General features: G+C 45.8%; 1 protein-coding gene across 2 annotated transcripts; it reads right to left on the bottom strand.

Annotated features, from left to right (window-relative positions):
* Positions 1 to 8,790: 8,790 nt before the first annotated feature.
* On the bottom strand, positions 8,791 to 19,436 carry LOC308419339 (solute carrier family 2, facilitated glucose transporter member 3; the record flags this gene model as incomplete). Of its 2 annotated transcripts, XM_080915046.1 has the most annotated exons (8): positions 16,878 to 16,939; positions 14,419 to 14,659; positions 13,954 to 14,116; positions 13,001 to 13,188; positions 11,540 to 11,644; positions 11,197 to 11,298; positions 10,257 to 10,460; positions 8,791 to 9,124 (listed from the first exon to the last, which is right to left on the bottom strand). In XM_080915046.1, the coding sequence occupies exons 1-8, from the start codon at positions 16,922 to 16,924 to the stop codon at positions 8,915 to 8,917; spliced, it is 1,260 nt and encodes a 419-aa protein (XP_080771172.1). In that variant the 5' UTR covers positions 16,925 to 16,939. The 2 variants fall into 2 exon arrangements, with proteins under 2 accessions (XP_080771172.1, XP_080771173.1); XM_080915047.1 differs by lacking the exons at positions 8,791 to 9,124; positions 10,257 to 10,460; positions 11,197 to 11,298; ... (2 more) ...; positions 13,954 to 14,116; positions 14,419 to 14,659 and adding exons at positions 17,448 to 17,540; positions 19,321 to 19,436 and having other exon boundaries at positions 16,871 to 17,038.
* Positions 19,437 to 21,131: the final 1,695 nt, after the last annotated feature.

Raw genomic sequence — 21,131 nt, 5'->3', positions numbered from 1 at the left:
GGCTGTCCTGGAACTCACTGTGTAGACCAGGCTGGCCTTGAACTCACAGAGATATATAGGACCTCTTCCTCTCAAGTGCTGGGATTAGAGGCCTGTGCCCCCAAGGCCACCTAAAATGTCTGCTAAATCAACCATGGATAGAATAAGAAAAATAAGATTGATCCTAAGTTTTAGCTTTTCTTTTAAGCTTTGCCTAAATAAATAATTAAATCAAAGCAAACAAACTCCCTTCAAAACTGGCCGTGCAGGCTGGAGAGATGGCTCAGTGGTTAAGAGCACTGACTGCTCTTCCAGAGGTCTTGAGTTTAAATCTCAGCAACCACATGGTAGCTCACAACCATCTGTAATGGGATCTGATGCCCTCTAATGGTGTGTCTGAAGACAGCTACAGTGTGTTCATATATAATAAATAAATCTTAAAAAAAAAAAAAAAGAACTGGGCCTGGTGCACATTTTCATAGAGACAACATAATGAATGATTATGTTTAGATACTCTTTAAAAAAGATTTATATAATAATAATTATTACATTTATATATTATAATATTTATTATTATCATTAGTGCATGCGTGTGTGTGTGTGTGTGTGTGTGTGTGTGTGTGTGTGTGTGTGTATGCCATCTGTGTGGAGGAACCATCATATCCCCTTAGATTTGAACTTTAAAGTGTTTGTGAGCCAATGGACTGGACTGCTGGGAACTGAACTTGGACCCTCTACAAGGATCCTCTTGGATTCACTCTGTAGACCAGGCTGGCCTTAAACTCACAGAGATCCTCTTGCCTCCACCTCCTGAGTGCTAAGATAAGAGGCTTGTGCCATTAAACATGGTTGACCTGGAGTCTTTGTAAAGCCACACTCATTCTCTCAGAGGACATCACAAATCTGTCTCTTAACCCACATTCTTAGGCTCACGATAAAATATCTTTGATGTTGTGTGGTGTTGGCTCATGCCTTTAATCCCAGCACTTGGGAGACAGATGCAAACATGAGGCCAGTCTGGCTTACATAGTGAGTTCCAGGACAGCCAGAGTTATACAGAGAAACCCTGTCTTGAAAACCAAACCAAACCAAACCAAACCAAATCAACCAACCAACCAACCAAACAAGCAAACAAGAAAATTTTTTTTTCTTTTTTTTAATCAACATTTATTTTTATGTATATGAGTACACTGTCACTGTCTTCAGACAGACCAGAAGAGGGCATCAGATCTCATTACAGATGGCTGTGAGCCACCATGTGGTTGCTGGGAATTGAACTCAGGACCTCTGGAAGCCAAGTCAGTGCTCTTAACCGCTGAGCCATCTCTCCAGCCCAAACAAGAAAATTTTATTACTGGGTGTCTTAGTCAGGGTTTCTATTCCTGCACAAACATCATGACCAAGAAGCAAATTGGGAAGAAAGGGCTTACTCAGCTTACACTTCCATATCGCTGTTCATCACCAGAGGAAGTCAGGACTGGAACTCAAGCAGGTCAGGAAGCAGGGGCTGATGCAGAGGCCATGGAGAGATGTCACTTACTGGCTTGCTTCCCGTGGCTTGCTCAGCCTGCTTTCTTATAGAACCCAGGTCTCCCAGCCCAGGGATGGCACCACCCACAATGGGCTGGGCCCTCCCTCTTTGATCACTAGTTGAGAAAATGCCTTACAGCTGGATCTCATGGAGGTATTTGCCCAACTGAGGCTCCTTTCTCTGTGATAACTCCAGCTTGTGTCAAGTTGACACAAAACCAGCCAGTACACTGGGCATGTGGTAACACACGCATTTAAAACCAGCACGTAGGAACCAGAGGCAGGAGAATCTCTGAGTTTCAGGCCATCCAAGGCTCCATAGTGAGACCTTGTCTTAAAACAAAACAGACAATAATAAAATATCATCATTAAATGCCAATGTACTTCTGAGAGGAAAGTTATGGGGTCTCATATTGCCTTAATTGGCCCTTTATGTCTGAGCTTAAGGGAGCCTCCTGACTCAGTCCTTCTGGTAGCAAAGACCACAGGTGTTAGCCACTATTCCTTGGCTTCCATGAACAGTTTCAAAAGTGAAATTAGCTTAAGTTCCTATTGCAGAATTCGGTCTGGAACCCAGGGCCCCACACATGCTCTCTCTCCCCCAAATTTATACCTGAAAACTGGATCCTGAACCAGATTAGACTTGTCTTAGGCAGAGTCACAGAAGGGATCTTAAACTTACTGGAGGATGGCAGCTCCCCCTACTGGTCCCCTGTCGCACTGGGCTCACCAGTCTCTAAACTGTCTTCCAGCTGTAACTTCATGGTTAATAGGTGAGATACCCACATATTCCTCAGCTACATGTGGTTTCAGGTGGCAATCAGTGGCAAGGGTGGGCTAGGCAGACATACTTGGTGAACTAAAGGGTCTTCTCAAGAGCCAAATAAGAACTCAAAGGGGAGAAAAAAAAAAGAAAAGCTTAACAGAAAAAAAATCAATTCTTTAATAAAAAAAAAAAAAAAAAAAAAAACAAACAAACCACTTTTTGGCTCAGTGGTTAAAAGAACTGACTGCTCTTTCAGAGGTTCTGAGTTCAAATCCCAGAAACCACATTGTGGCTTACAACCATCTGTAATGAGATCTGATACACACTCTTCTGGTGTGTCTGAAGACAGCTACAGTGTACTTATAATGAATAAATAAATAAATAAATAAATAAATAAATAAATAAATCTTTAAAAAAAAAAAAAAGATCAGATCTGGAAGAGCAGTCAGTGCTCTTAACCACTGAGCCATCTCTCTAGCCCTAATAAAACTTAAAAAAAAAAAAAAATCACTTTTATCTCCTGTTTATGAGCATTTTGCCTGCATGCATGTGTGTATGTATGCATGTAAAATATATATGTATATTTGCAAAAATATATATGTATATATTCATATATGTGTATATATGTACACATATACACATGTACATAAAATACTGGTCCTATAACCTGTAAGGCCATTTAGAAGATAGAAGCAGAAAAGTCAAGCGTTCTAGGGTATACATTGCTGCATATCTAATTTGAGGCCAACTTGCGATACATAAAATATATACACATACACAAAGAAAAAGACAAGAAAAATCACTAATGAGACAAAATCACTTATTATCCCCACACAGCTGAGTCCAGTGACAAACCTTTTCACTGTGAGGAAATCAATCACTCGATAATGAAAAACAGTTCTGATTCAGACATTAAGATAAAAATTCAATTAGCTGCAAAGATGGCTAATGTTTTACTCCCTTGTGGCTCTGTTCTTCTGAAGGGTCATGCTTCTGGATTTACAAGGATATTAGATTTCTGCGGTGTGTGTATTATCAGCATATTTTCCCGGTAACCTTTTTAGTGTTAGCCACTTAGGAGAAGGCTTCCACCTTTCTGCTAAGCACCAGAAGGCTAAACTCCCAGGCTGTGTGTCGGGAGGCCTGCCTTCTCTTGTGACTCTCAGTCTTAGAGTAGTTCCAGTGTGGGAACAATCTATTTTCGTTTAAAGTGCTGGAGAACTGCCTGACACCCTGACTCACAAACACTGTGCCGTGTTGCTTGTCGTGATGGCTATTCCTGACTGTCAACTTAATTACAACTGGAATAAACCACAGTCCAGAAATGGAGGTCACATTACCCAAATTTTTAAGTACAGAGTCACAAACCTTTGATCCAGATTTAAAAAAAAAAAGATTTATGTATATGAGTACTCTGTTTGCATGTACACCTATGCATCAAAAGAGGTCATCAGATCTTATTAGATGGTTATGAGCCATCATATGGTTGCTGGGAACTGAACTCAGGACCTGTAAAGGAGCAGCCGGTGCTCTTAACCAGTGAGACATCTCTCCAGCCCTGATTTTTTTTTTTTTAACAATCCTTAGATCAATAATGTCATATAATCCCCCCGACTTGGCTTTTTCTTTCTTGCTTTGGCTGTAAAAGTAGAGAAATTACTGTCCTGTCCTTTTTGTTTTGTTAGGGTCCAGGAATCACCCCACAAACCACACAGACACCAAGCTCAGCTACACAGGGATAGTTTATTGAATGCACACCCCAAGACTCAGTCAGGGGCACAGCTCAGATGTGGGAGCTGGGAGCTGCAACCATGGATATTGTCCAGGGTCAGTTTATATAGGGGGAAAAACCCAGAGTGAGCTCATGAGCAGATACAGAGGAGGCTGCAGAGTGGTTGGCGTAATTCCGAGTTTCTTTAGTAGTTTGGACATGACAGTTCAACCTGACCGCTATCTTGCTTGGCCCTGAGTGAAGGTTACCACTGGGAAATTTCTAAGAACAGCCCTCTCAAAGTGTGATCACAAACTTCTGAGCCTAACAGGATATATTGTCAACTCCACCGAACTCTAAGCCGAACTGTTTTTCTCTGCTTTTAGCCCAGCTGCATTTTGTGTCAGCAATACGGTATGGCAGGCAGACAGGCGGCAAGAAGGCAGCAGACAGGCGGCAAGCAGGCAGGCAGGCAGGCAGACAGGCAGGCAGGCAGCAGACAGGCAGCAGGCAGGCCGGAAGCAAAATGGCTACAGTTATGCCAGGGAGGTTGGATAGGAATGCTGCCTGCATCGATGTTTTTGTTTTTTAAACTTGGTTGTTTTGTTATTTTTGAGACAGGCTTTCGCTGTGTATAGCCTTGGCGGTCCTGAAACTTGCTCTAGAAAACAGGATGCCCTCAACCTCAGAGATCTGCCTGCCCTCTTCAACCCAACTGCTTGGATTAAAGGCCTCTACCACCATGTCCAGCTTTTAAAACATTTAAAAATAATATTTATTTACTTTACATATATGAGTTCACTGTTGCTGTCTTGAGACACACCAGAAGAGGGCATCGGATCCCATTAGAGATGGTTGTGAGCCACCATGTGGTTGCTGGGAATTGAACTCAGGACCTCTGGAAGAGCAGTCAGTGCTCTTAACCACTGAGCCATCTCTCCAGCCCTTAAAACATTTTTAATGATTTATTCTTATTTTATGTGTGTTGATGTTTTGCCTGCATGCATGTCAGTGTGAGGTGTCAGATCCCCTGGAACTAGAGTTCCAGGCAGATATGAGCTGTCCTGTGGGTGCTAGGGATTGGAACTTGGGTCTCTGAAAGAGCTGAAACACCAACCCCATAATAATTTTATCATTATTGTTTTGTTTTTCAAGACAGGGTTTCTCTTGGGTAGCTCTGGTTATTGTGGAACTCACTCTGTAGACCAGGATAGCCCTTGAACTTGAAAAGATCCATCTGCCCTCTGCCTCCTGAGTGTTGGGATGAAAGGCGTGTGCCACCACCGCCCAGCCTAAATCCTCATCTTGAGGCAGGAAGTTACAAATTCAATCTGGATCACACCTGCTGGAAACCTATAGGACAGAGAAGGAAGCTTTTCTTATTGCCTGCCTGTCCTCACCAGCACACACACCCAGTTCACCCAGCCTTGCTTAGTCCACAAACAACTACTGGAGTTTTGGACTTTCTGCTCCTCACAACCAGCTGCCTGCAACCTTTAAGTCATTCTTTTTTTTTTATTTTTTTTTTTAAGATTTATGATTTATTTACTTTATTTATGAGTACACTGTAGCTGTCCTCAGACGTACCAGAAGAGGGCATTAGATCCCATTACAGATGGTTGTGAGCCACCATGTGGTTGCTGAGAATTGAACTCAGGACCTCTGTGCTCTTAACCGCTGAGCCATCTCTCCAGCCCCCTTTAAGTCATTTTAGTAAACCCACTTTCTATTTACAGAGAGATGCATTCTGTAGGTTGTCACTCCAGAGAACCCTAACACATCACACTTGTCATTTATGTGGTGGGTTCAAATACGGATGACAGGACATGGAATTCTATTTATTATTTTCTTTTCCACTTCCTTGTGTGCACAGCATCTCTACCTCATGTTTAGATTAACACAGACTCTACCTCACGTTTAGATTAACACAGACATCGTGTGCATAGGATGCCATGCCTGTGTGGTACTTGTTGTCAGCCCAATCTGTAGGCCCCACAAGAAAGCAGAGTCTTGCTAGGGAGGGGATTGTGCTTTCTCCTTTATCCAGGCAATGCCAGGGCACTCTACAGGCAAGAAGCCCCTGGAGTAAGGCTGTTTAATTTTGAGACACAGTTTCTCAGGAGTAGCCCAGGCTGGACTCAGATGCTCATCCACAGAGCCACAATTTAAGGAAAGTTCTGGAATAAGAACTTTGTAAAGCTAAAAAGCCCGGTGTGGGAACACACTCTTAATTCCAGCACTGAAAAGGCAGAGGCAGGATTGTCGGGTTCCAGGTGGCCAGCTTGGTCTACATAGTGCACTTACCAGCATGTCCCCTCCAAGAACCATAAAGCCCAAATCTGGGCATGGTGGTGCACCTTAATCCCTACACCGAGGGGCTCCAAGCCAGGGAGACCCAGACAATATTTGCAGCCCACAATCAGCAGCACCAACAGGTGTGGGGTGGGAACCGGTACATTAGATGAGGTTTTGTAGGAACAAGGGCTGGAAACAAGGTAAACCAACCCAAAGGTAGAGGCTCTGAGCTGGAAGGGCTCACACTGCACTGCAGGCTGCCTGTGTGTCTCTAGAAGAGAGGCCGTCACAGCGATCTGTGTAAAGGCCTGGGATGAACTTCAGAAAGACTGAGAAAGAAAACCAGGGAGAGCCAAGAGCAGCATGTTAAAGCCTTCTCAGCTAACCCATGCTAATCTTGACCAGTGGTTTGCAGTTGGTCTTAAACTTGCTATCTAATAGAGGGTCACCTCCAGGTTCTGCCCCAGGAGTACTTGGATTACAAGTGTGCTCAACAGTCTGGTTTGTGCAGTTCTGGGGGTGTGGGGGATTGAACCCGGGGCTCTGAGCCCAAAGGATACTCTACCAACTGAGCTATATTCCTAGCCCCACAGCCAGGATTTAAAGTTAAAAAAAAAAAAAAAAAAAAAAAAGCCCAACAACAAGAGTGGGGAGGGAAAAAAAAGCTCAAGACATGACACATACATTCAGAAGTTTTATTTCAAAACAAACTACAGTAACATTAATAGAAAGTACATATGAAGATATTCACAAGCTGGCCATTGGCAAATGTAAAACCACCCAGCATTACTGCCAACTCATTCATGGAGGAGCAGAAGGGGTTAAGTTAGGAGTCAGCTTTCCCAGCAAAGCCCTTCTCCGTAGATGGCCACAGGGAGTGGTGAGCATTGATACCACTCTGTGCAAGGGTCCCCCTCACGGGTCTGAGATGTGTAAGCACCGAGGACAGTGGGATCCAGTGACCCCTGGAAAAGGGGTGAGGGTCATCATAGTTGTCTTCATTTATGGACATGGAGGAGGGGACAGCTGGGAAGGTGTCTGTGACCTACAGCAGGAGGGAATCTTGGCATTGCTCCCAACATACTGAAATGCCAGGTTTCTTAAATCCCTTTAAAGAAAGCCTTCCTCTCTGCCCACAGCCCTGACTGGAGTGAGGCAGAGCCTGCCATCCTCAGACCCCCAAGGAAGCACTCCTCTCCAACAAGGACAGGGAACCCGATGAGCGGTATCTAATCCTGGGTGCAAACTCCACCCAGCAGAGGCAGTACTGCTGTACACAGGGGTCGAGTTCCAAGAGTTGGCCAAAAAAGAAAGGGGACCAGGGGCTCCACACCCAGAGCAAAGTGACAGTGCAGACATTCATGTCCTCGGGCGTGGACTACACTGCACATTCACTCAAACTGCCCCTAATGTGTGGCAGAGTCAAGGTCCCTCGGGCATGTAGCACAACAGCAGAGGACCATGGAAACAAAGGGCAGCCTGAGACTAACAGACATAGGCTAGCATGCCACGACTTCAATGTACTCAAAATCAGGTAATGAATAGCAAATATCCCCTCCCAGAGCTGAGGTAACAAAATCCAAGTTAGCTATGAATCCCTTTAAACCAGAACAAAACAAGTCAACACATAAAACCTCTCAAAAAACAAAGTTGAGAAAAAGTAATAAATGCCTCTCAGGAACCATGGTCTTTGTGTCTCTCACCCACATGGCTCGCTCACCAGTTCGGTGACGGGAGTGACCGGCAGAAAAGAAAAGGTGAGTTCACAGAATGGAGAGGGTGTTTGGTCCAGGGCAAGGAGAGGCTTACAGCGACCCCTGCCTTTCCTGGGCTCCATGCAACATAAAAGTCCATCCGTACCAAAACTACGAAGCCCACTTGAGCAATAAGCCTAGATTTTAGAACACTACATAAAAACTAAAATCCTAAAAGAAAAGGCCCACAGAAAGCCATGAGCCTTTTAGTACAGGCACACTCACTCTTCTGAGTGGAGGTGGCTCACAGGCCACCAGTAACACCCACCCTCCCTGCTTTTACCGTCTCTCTCTCTCCAGCACCAAACTTCCTTACCCCAGAACCTCCTTTAAACACCTCCCTCCAACCTCAATTTCATTACTCTTTCATTATTTGGTAAAATTTCACATAAAAAAATAAATATTTATGCAATTCAACCTGAAGATAAAATAAATAAAACTCAAGTTACTTTGCTGTGCAGAGCTGTATCAAGCGAGGAGGGCTCCTTTGTTCAAGCCCCAGGGCCCCCCAATACTGGGTATGAAGATCTGTTTCCTGGCAAGCTAAGGGGGGTGGTGGGGTGGTGCTGCACCCCACTCCATTCCCTAGTTGTCCTAGTGAGTGGATTTTAGAACCTAAGAGGAGCTGTGGCCCCTCCCCTCCTGACATGAAGGTAGGCTTACTTGGTCTCTCCTGATTACAAGAGAAGTATCCCCCAAATCAAACACTTAAAAGCCATTGGCAATCTGACCAATCCCAGCATTGGGTGCAGTTTTCATGGAGTGTGTCGGGTGAGAATAGCAGCGCTCAGAAGCAGTCCTGGTTCATCCTGATGAGGTCTCCTCACTTCAGGGGAGATGGCTTTCCACAGTGGAGGGAGGTGAAGGAGGAGGCTCGGCTCAGACGTTGCCAGGGGTGTCCTTGACAGGCTGCATGCTGTTCAACTCCACACCAGCAGAGCCTTTCCCAGACTGCGGGTGACCCTCGAAGGCCCGGGCAATGTCCTCGAAAGTCCTGCCTTTGGTCTCCGGGACTTTGAAGAAGGTGAAGATTAGGAAGAAAATGAGGAAGGCAGCAAAGATGACAAAAACATAGGCTCCCAAGTAGGCCTAGGAGACAGGAGAAAGAAGGCTGTTCACTGGTGGTTGGTGTTTCATACAAATGTACCAATTTAAGTGTTCATAATGTGAGGGGAACCTAACATCTCTGACTGGCCTTAAGCTACACAAGCCTTCCACACTGAAAAGCACCATTGGTTGGTTTACTTACGAAGCATCTCTGCAATTAATGTCATTCTTTTTTTCTAGTCACCCAAACTAGCTGCTTCCAAACACTTCCTGTGGATTTCTGTTCGGCTCTGTTTCTGGTTTTAGAGACAGGGCCTCACTCTTTAGCTCTGGCTGTCCTGGAACTCACTGTGAGACTATACCGCCCTGTATAGTCTCCAAGAGACCCATTGGCCTCTGCTTCCCGAGTGCTGGGATTAAAGGCAAACGCTGAGGCTAGAGAAGTCTCAGTGGTTACTGAAGATAACGGTCTGACCTTCCAGGACTCAGGCTGTTTTTCCTTGCATCCATAAGGCAGCTCATTCATAATGGTCTGTAACCCAGGCATGCGAGGGGTACACAAACATACACAAGCAAAACACCCTCTCACATAAGATGATAATTATTAAAAAAAAAAAAAAAAAAAAGCGAGTCACTACTTCCGGGGATTTTTGATATTTGATATTAAGACATATGATCCACAATGTTTAAAATAAACGTGTAGAAAGAGTCATGGGAATAGGAAATGGTTTATATAACAAATCAGCTCCAGATCTTTTCCTAACAGGAAATCCTGACTGCCTAGCATTTAGGAGCACTCTGTTATTGGTGCTGACTGAAATGATTCCAGTATTAGTCTGGGAAGTTTGGGTACTTGGTACTGTCCTGTTCCTTAAGAGTTTCCAGTTTTCCCTCTTAATTTTTTGTTGTTTTGATACAGGGTCTCAACTGTAGCCCAGGCTGGCCTCAACGTCATAACCAACCCTCTTGCCACAGCCTCCTAAGTTGCGGATTCCAGCCGTGAATGAGCCCCGAGCCTGGCTCATCCTTCCTCTCTCCCGTTTTCTGGAGAATGAAGTAGCAAGTCTGATTTAAGGTGATCAACACAGTCATTTCCCTTGGAGGTGCCCACTACTAAGGTGGATCTAAGTCTGCTGGTTTGTGAGAGACCATGTTTAATTTTAAATTTACTTACTGAAGCCGAGGGGAAGAACATTCCAACCAGAAAGTTGGAGGTCCAGTTAGAACAGCCAGCCACTGCCATGGCAGCTGGTCGGGGACCCTGGCTAAAGAGTTCAGCCACAATAAACCAGGGAATGGGGCCAGGTCCAATCTCAAAGAAGGCCACATAGACCAAGATAGCCACAATACAGACGAAGCTCATAGCTTCGTACTCATCCTGCAAAAGAAAGCAAGCAAGCAAAGTCCGTTTAAATGCAGCTTGACATAGCGGTCAACTCCAGAGCTATTGTCTAAAACAGTCACTCAGTTTGGGAGTCAGAAGCCCGGTGCTTCTGAATCCAAGCTATAGGATCTGCCTTCCAGGGATTTCTGGTTTGTTTTTTTGTTTGTTTTGAGACAGGGCTTTCTCTGTGTGGCTTTGCCTGTCCTCGAACTTGCTCTGCACACCAGGCTGGCCTCAAACTCACCAAGTAGCCCTTACTGGCTTCAAACATGTAGAGGACCTCCTGCCTTTGCTAACATTGAGATAAGGTGTGTTCTACTTACTGCCAGTGTCTGGCCTTCCGAGATGAGTTAGGAATTAAATTAGATACGGCTTGCAAGATGGCTCTGCGGATAAAGCTGCTTGTCATTAAGCCTGAGGACATTGCTCAGGCACCCCAGACCCACAAGGTACAAAGCCGCTGGAAGATTAGGAATTCAAGGCCATCCTAGGCGATGTAAGTCTTTCCTTAGAACTGAACTCGACAATGTGTCTTCCAAGTGAGATTACATGCATTGCAATGATACCCTTTTACCTCTCTCTAAAGGTACACCTTTAATAATAATGATTAAACTTTTGGAAACTTCAAATTTGACCTTTTTGATGATTTTGAAGGTCAGTACCCTCCCCGCTGCCACAGAGTAAGCCAGCCTTACCATCCCGGCCCTCCCTCCACTCAGAGAGCACTTACCTTCAGTAACAGGGAAATAGTCATGATGACGGAACAAACGGCCATGCCTCCCAGGCCTGTCATGTGCAGGGTTCTCCTTCCGGCCTTCTCCACCAGGAACAGCTAGAAGGCAAAACATTTCTGATTTCGTGACCATACCTCCGGGCACACCTAGTCTTTCCACACTTGCCCGTTCTCACTCGCTCCATAGTTGCTGTGTGAGCAAAGATCACTTATGCCCACCAGCCAAAGTTATTTTCCCAGGGGAAAGCAATAAAATAGTTTTAACTACATGTGAGAGGTTGAAAGATAGGCAGTCTACGTTTGAACACTTGAAGGAAGAAGTCTTGTTTCTCTCACTTACAGAGACCACAGTGAAGATAGTATTAACCACGCCGGCTCCAATCGTGGCATAGATGGGCTCCTGGACACCTGCATCCTTGAAGATTCCTGTTGAGTAATAGAACACCTAGAAGGGAACAGAAGAGGTGTCACTGAGCGCACCCCAGGAACACTGGAGACCTCTGCACCCGCTACCTCCCACTGTTCCGTTGTTTTCTTCTAAGGCTCAGTCCGTCTCTTTAGCTGATTTTCTTTCCGTGGGGCGGGGTAGGAGCAGGGATACAAGTGTTACTTTGTAGCCTCTGCCTCTCTAGTGTATGTGGCCAAGGCCACTCAGCTCCGTTGCTTCCTTATGTCTACTTTGCTAATTAGACACTTAAGTCTTAGTCTTTCTATTTCCTGTCTCAGTACCTAGCCCAAGAAGGCCTTTAGCTCCTAATCCTCCTGTCTCATCCTCCCTAGTTAAGGTTCCAGATAAATCACCACTTGCACCTGTGCCTTTAAGTGCTTTTTAAAATTATCATGCAGGGTGCGGTGACATACCCAATACCCAGGAGGCAGAGGATTAAAAGTGTAGTTCACTATGCCCAGCTGGCTTTACTTTTGAAGAAATAGGTCCTGGCCACTTTCATTAAGACCCAGGAAAATATTGCCCCCTTCAGGTTTGGAGTAGAGTATACCCAGGCCACACTGCTCCTTGAATAAAGTGGGAGTTAGTCCGTAATGAATTCAGTGGGGTGGGACGGGGGCAGCTTGTACCCTGCGCCTCATTCTCTGTGGTCTGCCGTGTTTTGGGTCCTGTTTTGCAGGACTGGGGTGAAGCAGCCAGGAGCTGTTTAGTGCAGTAACATACAAGTCCATCCCCCTCTGCAGTTCCCAGTCTCTGTTCAGTACTGTTCTTTTTCCTTTAGTAATATGACTATACTATCATTTTCAAATAAGGACATCCGAGTGAGCTCTGTCAAAACTCCGTGGGAAAGTGCAGGTAAGGAGTCCTGTAGGAAGCTTTTCACAATCAGATTTGCTTCCTCCCCCCAATTCCTTGGAGAAGGTCTCACGTAGTGCAGGCTGGTCCTCAATATATTTGATATATTTGAGTACTCTTGAACTCCTCCTCATCTTCCTGCCCCTACCTCCTGAATGCTGGGATTGCAGCCATGGGGCCCCACAGCACCAGATTTTTTTTTTTTTTTTTTTTTTTTGCCCCAGCTGGCCTCAAATTTGGGTGATCCTGCTATCTTGAGCTCTGAAATTACAGATCCGGATATATCTGAAAATACAGATAAAAACTGCTACTCCTGGCTTCTTTTTCTATTGCTGTATTGCTACTCCTGCCGCTGACCATTCCTGGGCACTAATTAATGACCGTCCTGTTCTAGCTTCTGGAGTAAACTCCATTCTACAGACAACATGCCAACCAGAGCGAGTGACTTCAGGACAACACCCCGGGCGCCTCTGGGTGGGGCCCATGTCGGGTACTCACGGCATTGATCCCGGAGAATTGCTGTGACAGCTGGAGCACAATGGAGATGAGCAGGGGCTGGAAGTAGTTAGGTGACCTGAAGAGCTCCAGCACAGTAACCTGCTTCTCCTGTGACATCCTGACACTCTCCTCCTTCATCTCTAGGATCTCCTGGCCCACATCCTGGGTGCCCCACAATTGCTGGAGGACTGGGGAAAAGAGGCAAAGAGAATAAAGACACCGTGTGTGCCTTCCAATCCCTGCCACCAAACTGTTTCTTGCCAGACAGCAGGCACCTAACCTAGGGGCAGCCATCTTCGCTTATCTTCCTCCTTCATTCTCAGATTCTGACTCAGACATCAGTCAACAATAGCGTGGGGAACTGTGAGAGGCAGAGGGCCTTTTACCTCAAGTGCATTTTGTTTCCCTGGATTGTTCTTGGAACTGATTTTGTGCCTCCTGACAAACATTTACATGCAATTTATAAAACACACTTATTCTTGTTGGATGTCAGAACACAGCTGCAGAACCCAATGTGGTCAGTGTGCCCTGGATCGGAACATGGCCTCTGCCTGCTTTCATGCTTTCTCAGATATGATCTATAACACGGGCCAGGAAACTGTGTTTAAATTGTCTGTCCTGAGAAAGCTCTGGAAAAGGGCTGCTCTGTTACTATTCAGTACGTGCTTCCTGGCGTTTATTTACATTCTATCTAAACTTAAACAACCCTCTGTCACATCTGTGCATAAAAGTACACCGAAACCGAAGTAAGGTTGTCCACAGCATTAGACTGTAGTCCTTGATCCCCAGTCTCCCAGACACAGCCCAGGTGAGCAAAAGTCCACAGTCCAAAAACTCGTCAAGTACACAGAGATCCTGGAAAGGGAGGTAACAAGAAGCACACCCAGTACCCCCACCCTTAACCACCCGCAAAGCCAAGCTCCCCAGGCAGGTGACACAAAAGCGGCACTCACTCTCCGTAGCTTCCTCTTCCTTCTTTTTGTTAATGAGCAAGAACCTTGGACTCTCAGGGCAAAATGGAAGGGCTGCGCTTTGTAGGATAGCCGGAATGATGGTTAAGCCCAGTAGCCCGGGCCACAACTCTTCGGAGCCCAGGATAAAGTCCAAACCAAATATCTTGAATCCAGACAAAGAGAACATTTAACCCCAATTATATTTCTACGACATAAATGCACTATTTTTTTTTAAATCACTTATCCTTTTACTATAAATAGGAAAGAGAAAATAAATGGTTTCTATTTCTTTCTGGGCCCTGCCTGCATCATAAGGTACAATACAAACTACAGTAATATCTGAGACATATACATATAAATACATAACTGAACACATGCCAGACCTAGACAGTGCTTCATGTATGTACCCGTTCATTTATGGAGCACAGAGCTAGCATATCCATTAAGTAGGTAAAACTGGGGTACCTGAGCCACCAGAATCCCAATAACGATGCCCAGCTGGTTTAGTGTGCCAAATGCACCCCGAAGGGCAGTGGGAGACACCTCTCCAATGTACATAGGCACAAAGCCTGTGCACAGTCCACAGAAGATGCCAATAATCAATCGGCCCAGGATCAGCATTTCAAAAGACTCCGATATCTTGGCAAATCCCATAAGGCAGCCCCCAAGGAGGGACAGCAAGTTGACTAGAAGCATGGAGTTGCGTCTGCAAGGTAAAAGACAAAGTGGTTAGAAACACAAGAGGTTCCCTGCCTGTCTTTCCTCATCCTTCTGCCCCCTTAAAGCCTCTGTATAGGTAAATATTGCTTGTGAATGAGGAAACCTCCTCACCACTGTGCTATATATTTTTTAATTAAAAAAAAAAAAAGAAGAAGAAAAAAGCAGTGTTTGTTTGTATGTGTGTCTAGGTACCAATATGCCACAGCACACGTGGGGCTCTGAGGACAACTTCGTGACTGGCTGGAGTTGGTTCTCTCTGACCACCATTCTGTGCATTCCAAGGGACCCAACCCAGGCCCATCCGGCTTCCTAACACATACTTCTATACACTGAGCTCCCATGCCAGCCCCATTTCCTCACACTTCATCATAGAACTCATATTCTCAAAGACGGTAGGGTATTTAGGACATTTTTTTTTCTTCTATTTTCCCAAATAATCAAAAGATAGGCAACATCAGCTCTGCATCAAACCGTTAAGGGCTAACCAGTAGTACTAGTTAGTACTAAAGACCCGTGTGCCAAGCTACGCTGGCAGCAAACAGCTAAAGAGACAGAAATACCCAGCCTAGCCCTGAGAACCTTCAGAGGCTGAGGGGGCCTCTGGATTCTAGCAGTTAAAGAAAAGGTTACCCCGAAACACAGATCCACCTACTTGGCCTCCTGAGCACCACCACACCCAGTGGGCCCGAGAGATTCTTTGATCAAATGGACCAATAAATTCTAAAGGGAGCTGGCTAAAATTTTGATACATGGGTCCCATCCCTAGAGACCCACTTAACTGGCTTAATGTCTGATCACTGGGATTTCTAAAGTCCCCTTAGGGAATCCTAAGTGTGCAGCCAAGGTGCACAAATACCATTAAGAGGGGAAATTTTTAAAAAAATCTTTACTGCAGGTTGTAGTCCCAGTACAAAGGCAGAGCAGGTTTATCTGAGTTCAAGAACAACCATGGTTACAGAGAAACCTTGTCTCAAAAACCAAAACCACACCAAATAAAAACAAAAAAACAAAAACAAACAAAAAAAAAAAAAGCCAAGACCAAAACAAACAAAAAACCCAAACCAGTCCTCCACCATTTTCTTCCTTGATGAGGTCTTTTTCTAGAGGAAAAAAAGTCACAGTGAGTCTGAGTCAAGAAACACCATTATAAAAAAACCAAAACAGTGGGCTGGAGAGATAGCTCAGTCAGTGGTTAAGAGCACTGACTGCTCTTCCAGAGGTCCTGAGTTCAAATTCCAGCAACTACATGGTGGCTCACAACCATCTGTAATGGGATCTGATGCCCTCTTCTGATGTGTCTGAAGACAGCTACAGTGTACTTATAAAATGAATACATTAAAAAGAAATGTGATAAATATGACCCAACAATAGGTTTGCTTTACTAATTACCATTTCAATTTACATATATAGGACATATACACTTTAACTTAAAGATAACTAAGTTTTTAACTTAAAGATACATTTTGTGTATGCCTGTGGCAAGATAGATAAACCACAGAGGGCATGTGCTATAGTGGTTTGGAGGTCAGAAGTCAGCTCACACGGGAGATACTACCGTGTAGATCTCAGGCTAGCCCCAACCCATGATCCTCATGCCTGAGCCCGAGCCTCTGGAGTGCTGGGACTGTGCTTCTGCCACCGTGCCTGCTCGATTCCTTTATCAGTCATTTCCAAAGTTCCTTAAGACATTTTATTATTTTAATCAATTTCTATTTTGGGAGGGGAATCAAGTCATTTAGCCATTGTTTACGTTTTCTACCAGGCAAGGATTACAAAAAGTATTTATTTTATAAAATAATAAAAATACTTCCAAGAAACCTCCAAAAGTATTCAGAAGTGAAAATAACTTCTGTCTGTCATAGCACTCGGGAAGCAGAGGCAGGCGGCTGGGTCTCTGATAGAGGTCAGCTTGGTCTACACAGTTAGCCAGTGACTCTGTCTCAGAGGGGGAAAGAAGCAACCTTAAAAGAAATTTCAGGAACTCCATAACAGACCCCACTCTAGCAAAATTAATAAACTAGCCTAGGAAACTAAAATTGGGAACTTCAGAGACCAAGGTCTCACACAGCAGATCTCTAGGCCAGGTGGACTGGTTTTCCCTGAGTAAAAAGCGGCATGTTCTCACACAGTTGCATTTTCTCCCTGCCATCTTCTGTGTAACCAGGACAGGTAGGTAGATGCCTTGCCCAGTGTCTGATCAGTACCTGCCAAAGCGGTTGACAAAGAGTCCAACAGAAAAAGAGCCAATCATGCCACCAACAGAGAAGATGGCCACACATAAGGACCAGAGGGTGGTCAGCAGCCCCTCGCTCGGTAGGTCTTCTAACCGCTCTTCCAAAGTGTAGTTAAGAAAGTCCTTTATGATCTGCATGATAAAAATGCACAGTGTTGAGGACAGGTCGTTAAATCTGGATGACAACAGTAGACATAGTTGGGTGGCTAGGGTGGCTTCCTAGGACAGGAGCAGGAGGGAGGAAAGGCACATGCTTTTGAAAAGGGCATCACCCTAAACATCCAGTAGGTGGCAGCACAGATGTTCAAAGGGGCACCCCACCCAGTCACGACTACCCACATTCCTTTAGTAATCCCTAAGGAATAATATAGGAAATGGATCACAACTCGGTGAAAGAGCAGAGTTTAGGGAGCAAACAGCCTGCTTTGGCTTCTACAGTTGACTAGCCCTCCCCCATCTTAGCCAGGCATCTTAAATTCACAATCCTACTTAAAACTAAGTTTGCTATTCCTTTTCATGTAGGTGGCTCCCCAACACTCACTGTCTCGGGTGCATTGATGACTCCCGTGTTGTAGCCAAACTGGAAAGAACCGATTGCAGCAACAGTAACGGCGAACACCAGAGATGGGGTCACCTGGAGAGAAGACAAGGAGAAATGCTTACAGATTCAGACTAATGACTTTCTTCCCGTTCCAATGATGCCTGGTTGGTGTCCATCTTAAGGCATTTCTGGATTTCAGGTACATTTGAAGAGAAAGACCTAAAGAGGAATTCTTTTGGTCAATTCTTTTGGCCTAGGTCTACGTAGCTAGTACCGGGCCAGTCAGGCTACACAGCGAGACCCTGTCTCAAATGAATGAATGAATAGATAAATAAGTATCACCAGCCAGACCAGAGTAGTGCATGACTGTTATCAGCACTTATGAGACCAACATCGTAGGATCTTAAGAGTTCAAAGTCGGCCTGAACTAAATTTCTCAAAATGCAAAGGAGGCCAAAAACTTCACCAGATAGAAACAGGTACCTGACTGCACTAGGGAACTGTGGATGCAGGGTATGCGGTGGCTCATGATGTCCATGGATACCGGGCTGAGGCAGGAGGTTAGCTGTGAGTTCACGGCCAGCCTTGGCTACCGTGAGATCTTGTCTCAAAACATAAAACACAACAGACTCAAATCCCCGAGAAGGGCAGAGCCAGACTCCGTGTGGTTTACCGCGCCTCACGGACGGCAGAGGCCAGAGCCCAGAGCAGCTACAACAGTATGGTGACTGGGATGCTTAACCTTCCCAGCCCCCTGGGCTAGCAGTATAAATTCCTGCTCTCTCCTCTCCACCACCCACTTCTATTTTCAGTCATCTTCCCCCAGCCTCTCTATGGTTTTCTTAGAGACACTCCATAGCCCAAGCTAACCTCAAATTCTCAATCCCCTGCCTCAGCCTCTCAAGTGTGGGATCATAGGTGTGAGCCGATATGCCCAGATTTTTTTTTCCTTATCTCTAGACTACCCAACCTACCAGCAACATCCTGGGCCCTCTTGAGTCTTCCTGTTCTCTAAATATGGTACTTTTCTCCACCCAGCTGGCCAGAGCGTCTGCTCATTTTGAACACAATATTAGGAGCCATTTTTAGCAGAGTGGAATCAGACAGACATCTCTCTCACCTTGCTGGGAAATCACTCAAGTGGGCAGGGCAACTCAAAACTGGAGTCTGAAGCCGACCTCTTTGGCCAGCCACAACCTCTTCACCTGTCCTTAAGTTCCTCTTAAGGTCAACCGGGGGCGGGCTGGGAGCGTCTACCAGGGAGCTGACCTTCCCGGCAGCCTCCCAGCCTCGCAGTAGTGAATTCTGTTAAAAGCCCTTTCCTTGTAGCAAAAGTCTCTTTACCAAACATCCCCTCTTTTATCCTGATTTTTTTCCCCACGGTATCTTAATTTTCCCTTACAAGTACTGCTTCCTCCGCCCACACTAACAGATACATCCTGCACTTACAACCACCGTAAGGACAGTCGGACTTCCCTCTCCACAGTAAGCGGGGACCGATGGTTGGAAGCTGAACTGCAAACCCAAGCCAGCCCCGGGTCCTCTCAAGGTCTAATGCTTTCCCAAGCCTTCCAGCTTGGCTCCGAGACCCACTCATCATCCCCGCCGCCAAGCCCCCTACCCTCTCCGCTCTCATCGCGGCTGCCTCAAACACACCCGAGAGGCAAACAGCCTCTTAGGTGACTTTCACATGATAGGACGATGCCCGGGAAGGTCCTCATCAGGTACGAGATGCCTAGAACAGTAACCCCATATGAAAAGGCCTCCGTCGGGATGGCTCGGTGACTTAGGAGAATCCGGAGCACGGCAATCCGCACCAAGACCTGCCTTCGTGAGGACCCCGAACAAGCAAATAAAACCAACTAGCTCTTACCTTCGTTGTCCCCATGGTCCCAACCTAGTTCTCAAGTCTTAAGGTAGATTTAGAGGTATCCAGCCAATGCCCTCGGCAGCAAGTTTTCCTCGGGTCCTCAGCTGCGGCTCTCAGAATTGAGGACCATCACAGAAGGCATCAGAGCCCGAAGCCCAGCCTACCTATTTATAATCTCTGCAAGGGGTGGAGCCTGCAACCCACCCCCACCCCCATTTCCAATCCTTAAATTATAACCCAAGAATTCAGTGACCTCTGCTATCTGATCTTCACTGCCCCACCCCTAAGGCCCCTCGCCTCAGCAGGCAATCAGCCACTATCACCCCCTCCGGCTTTTTACCACATCCTCCCCGCGGTTCTTTTTTTTTTTTTTTTTTTCTCCCCCTCAAAGCCCTTCCAAATTCCTTCCCTTTTTCAAGAGCCGACAACCCTTTTGTTTCACAGAAAAAAATACTAAAAAAAAGTTTGGAGGGCGGGCAAATTTGAAAGCACCCGGGATGGAAAGCCAATCTATCTGTGTAAGGCAGATTTGAGTGGATGCCGCTTTCAGCTGAAAGTCTCCCAAGGAGCAGGAAGCAGAGAATTTATACTTTATAAAGCGTTTCAATTGTAGGCTGAGTGTGCCCCTCTTGAAGGAGGGAAATTCGAGGCAGCACCAGAAAATGTATCCAGGTGTGAAGGCAGCCAGGATAACCAGAGCTTCCCGGGCTTCAGGAAGGATCAGAATGAGGTACACAGCCCCAATCCCTTACCACAGCATACTCCACCCCGCTCATTCTGAATTCTGCCACTCTCGCCTCTAGAAACACAAATATCAAATTCCCTTTTTAAAGAATAAATGTCAAATTCAACTAACAGATATTTGCTGAGTGCATACCTGGGGGGGAGGGGTAAGAGGCGGGGTGGAGATGTAAAGCAGTGGTATAGCTTAGGCTTAGGGTTAAACCCCCCAGATCAATCTAGGGCAACTGATTCTAATGTAAGAAATGTTTGCTAAAATATTATTAGCTGAAGATTGTGTGTTTCTCGAAAGACAAACTTGAGACAAATATCTGACTACCACACTGTACAAGAAACTTAAAAAAAACTTAGGTAGGCGAAATGAGATCTCAGGGAGGCCAGTGAGGGCCCGCAGGAGGCAGGCAGGATTTCAGGTGAGTTCAGGAGCGGAGCAGCGGAGCACGTGATAGACTTGTGAGACCCAGGCTCCCCGCCCTGACTCGCGGTGGGGAGAGGAGAGGGGACCCTCCCCTGAAGGGTGGGTTGGTGTAGGCATGAGGAAGGAAGGGCATCTTGAATCCCTAGCTTTCCGGCCAAAGATCCGGACTGACAAGCTGAACTGAAACAAACCTGGTCCCCCTCTCCTTAAGTGAGGGTCTTTCCCCAGTCGGATCTTGCTGAGAAAACGGAGGTGGAGTGAACCGAGACCTTCCCTGAGGTTGCACCCCGCTCCATTTTTCTTCCCTAGAAGCACTAAAAGGAAGCCCCATTTAATTACCACAGCAACTGAATTTAGCAGCCAAAGGCCAGTGCCAATCGGTGGAACTAGAGTCCGAGCCACTTGGTGCAACACTCCATCTTCCTGTAGCCACGTTAGAAATAAGCGTCCAAGTCTGGCGACCTGAGTTCCATCCCCAGGACCCACATGGCGTTTTCTTTTGTTCCTGAGACAGAGTTTCTCTGTGTGCCCCTGGCTGTACTGGAACTCACTCTGTAGACCAAGATCTGATGCCTTCTAGCCTTCCGAGTGCTGCACACACTTGGCAACACAGAACATACATGTAGGCAAAACACCCACCATGCATAAAAAAAAA

This window comes from Micromys minutus, assembly GCF_963924665.1.
Source record: "Micromys minutus genome assembly, chromosome: 3".
In the NCBI taxonomy this organism is placed as follows: domain Eukaryota; kingdom Metazoa; phylum Chordata; class Mammalia; order Rodentia; family Muridae; genus Micromys; species Micromys minutus.
This window is presented reverse-complemented; position numbering and strand designations above follow the sequence as displayed.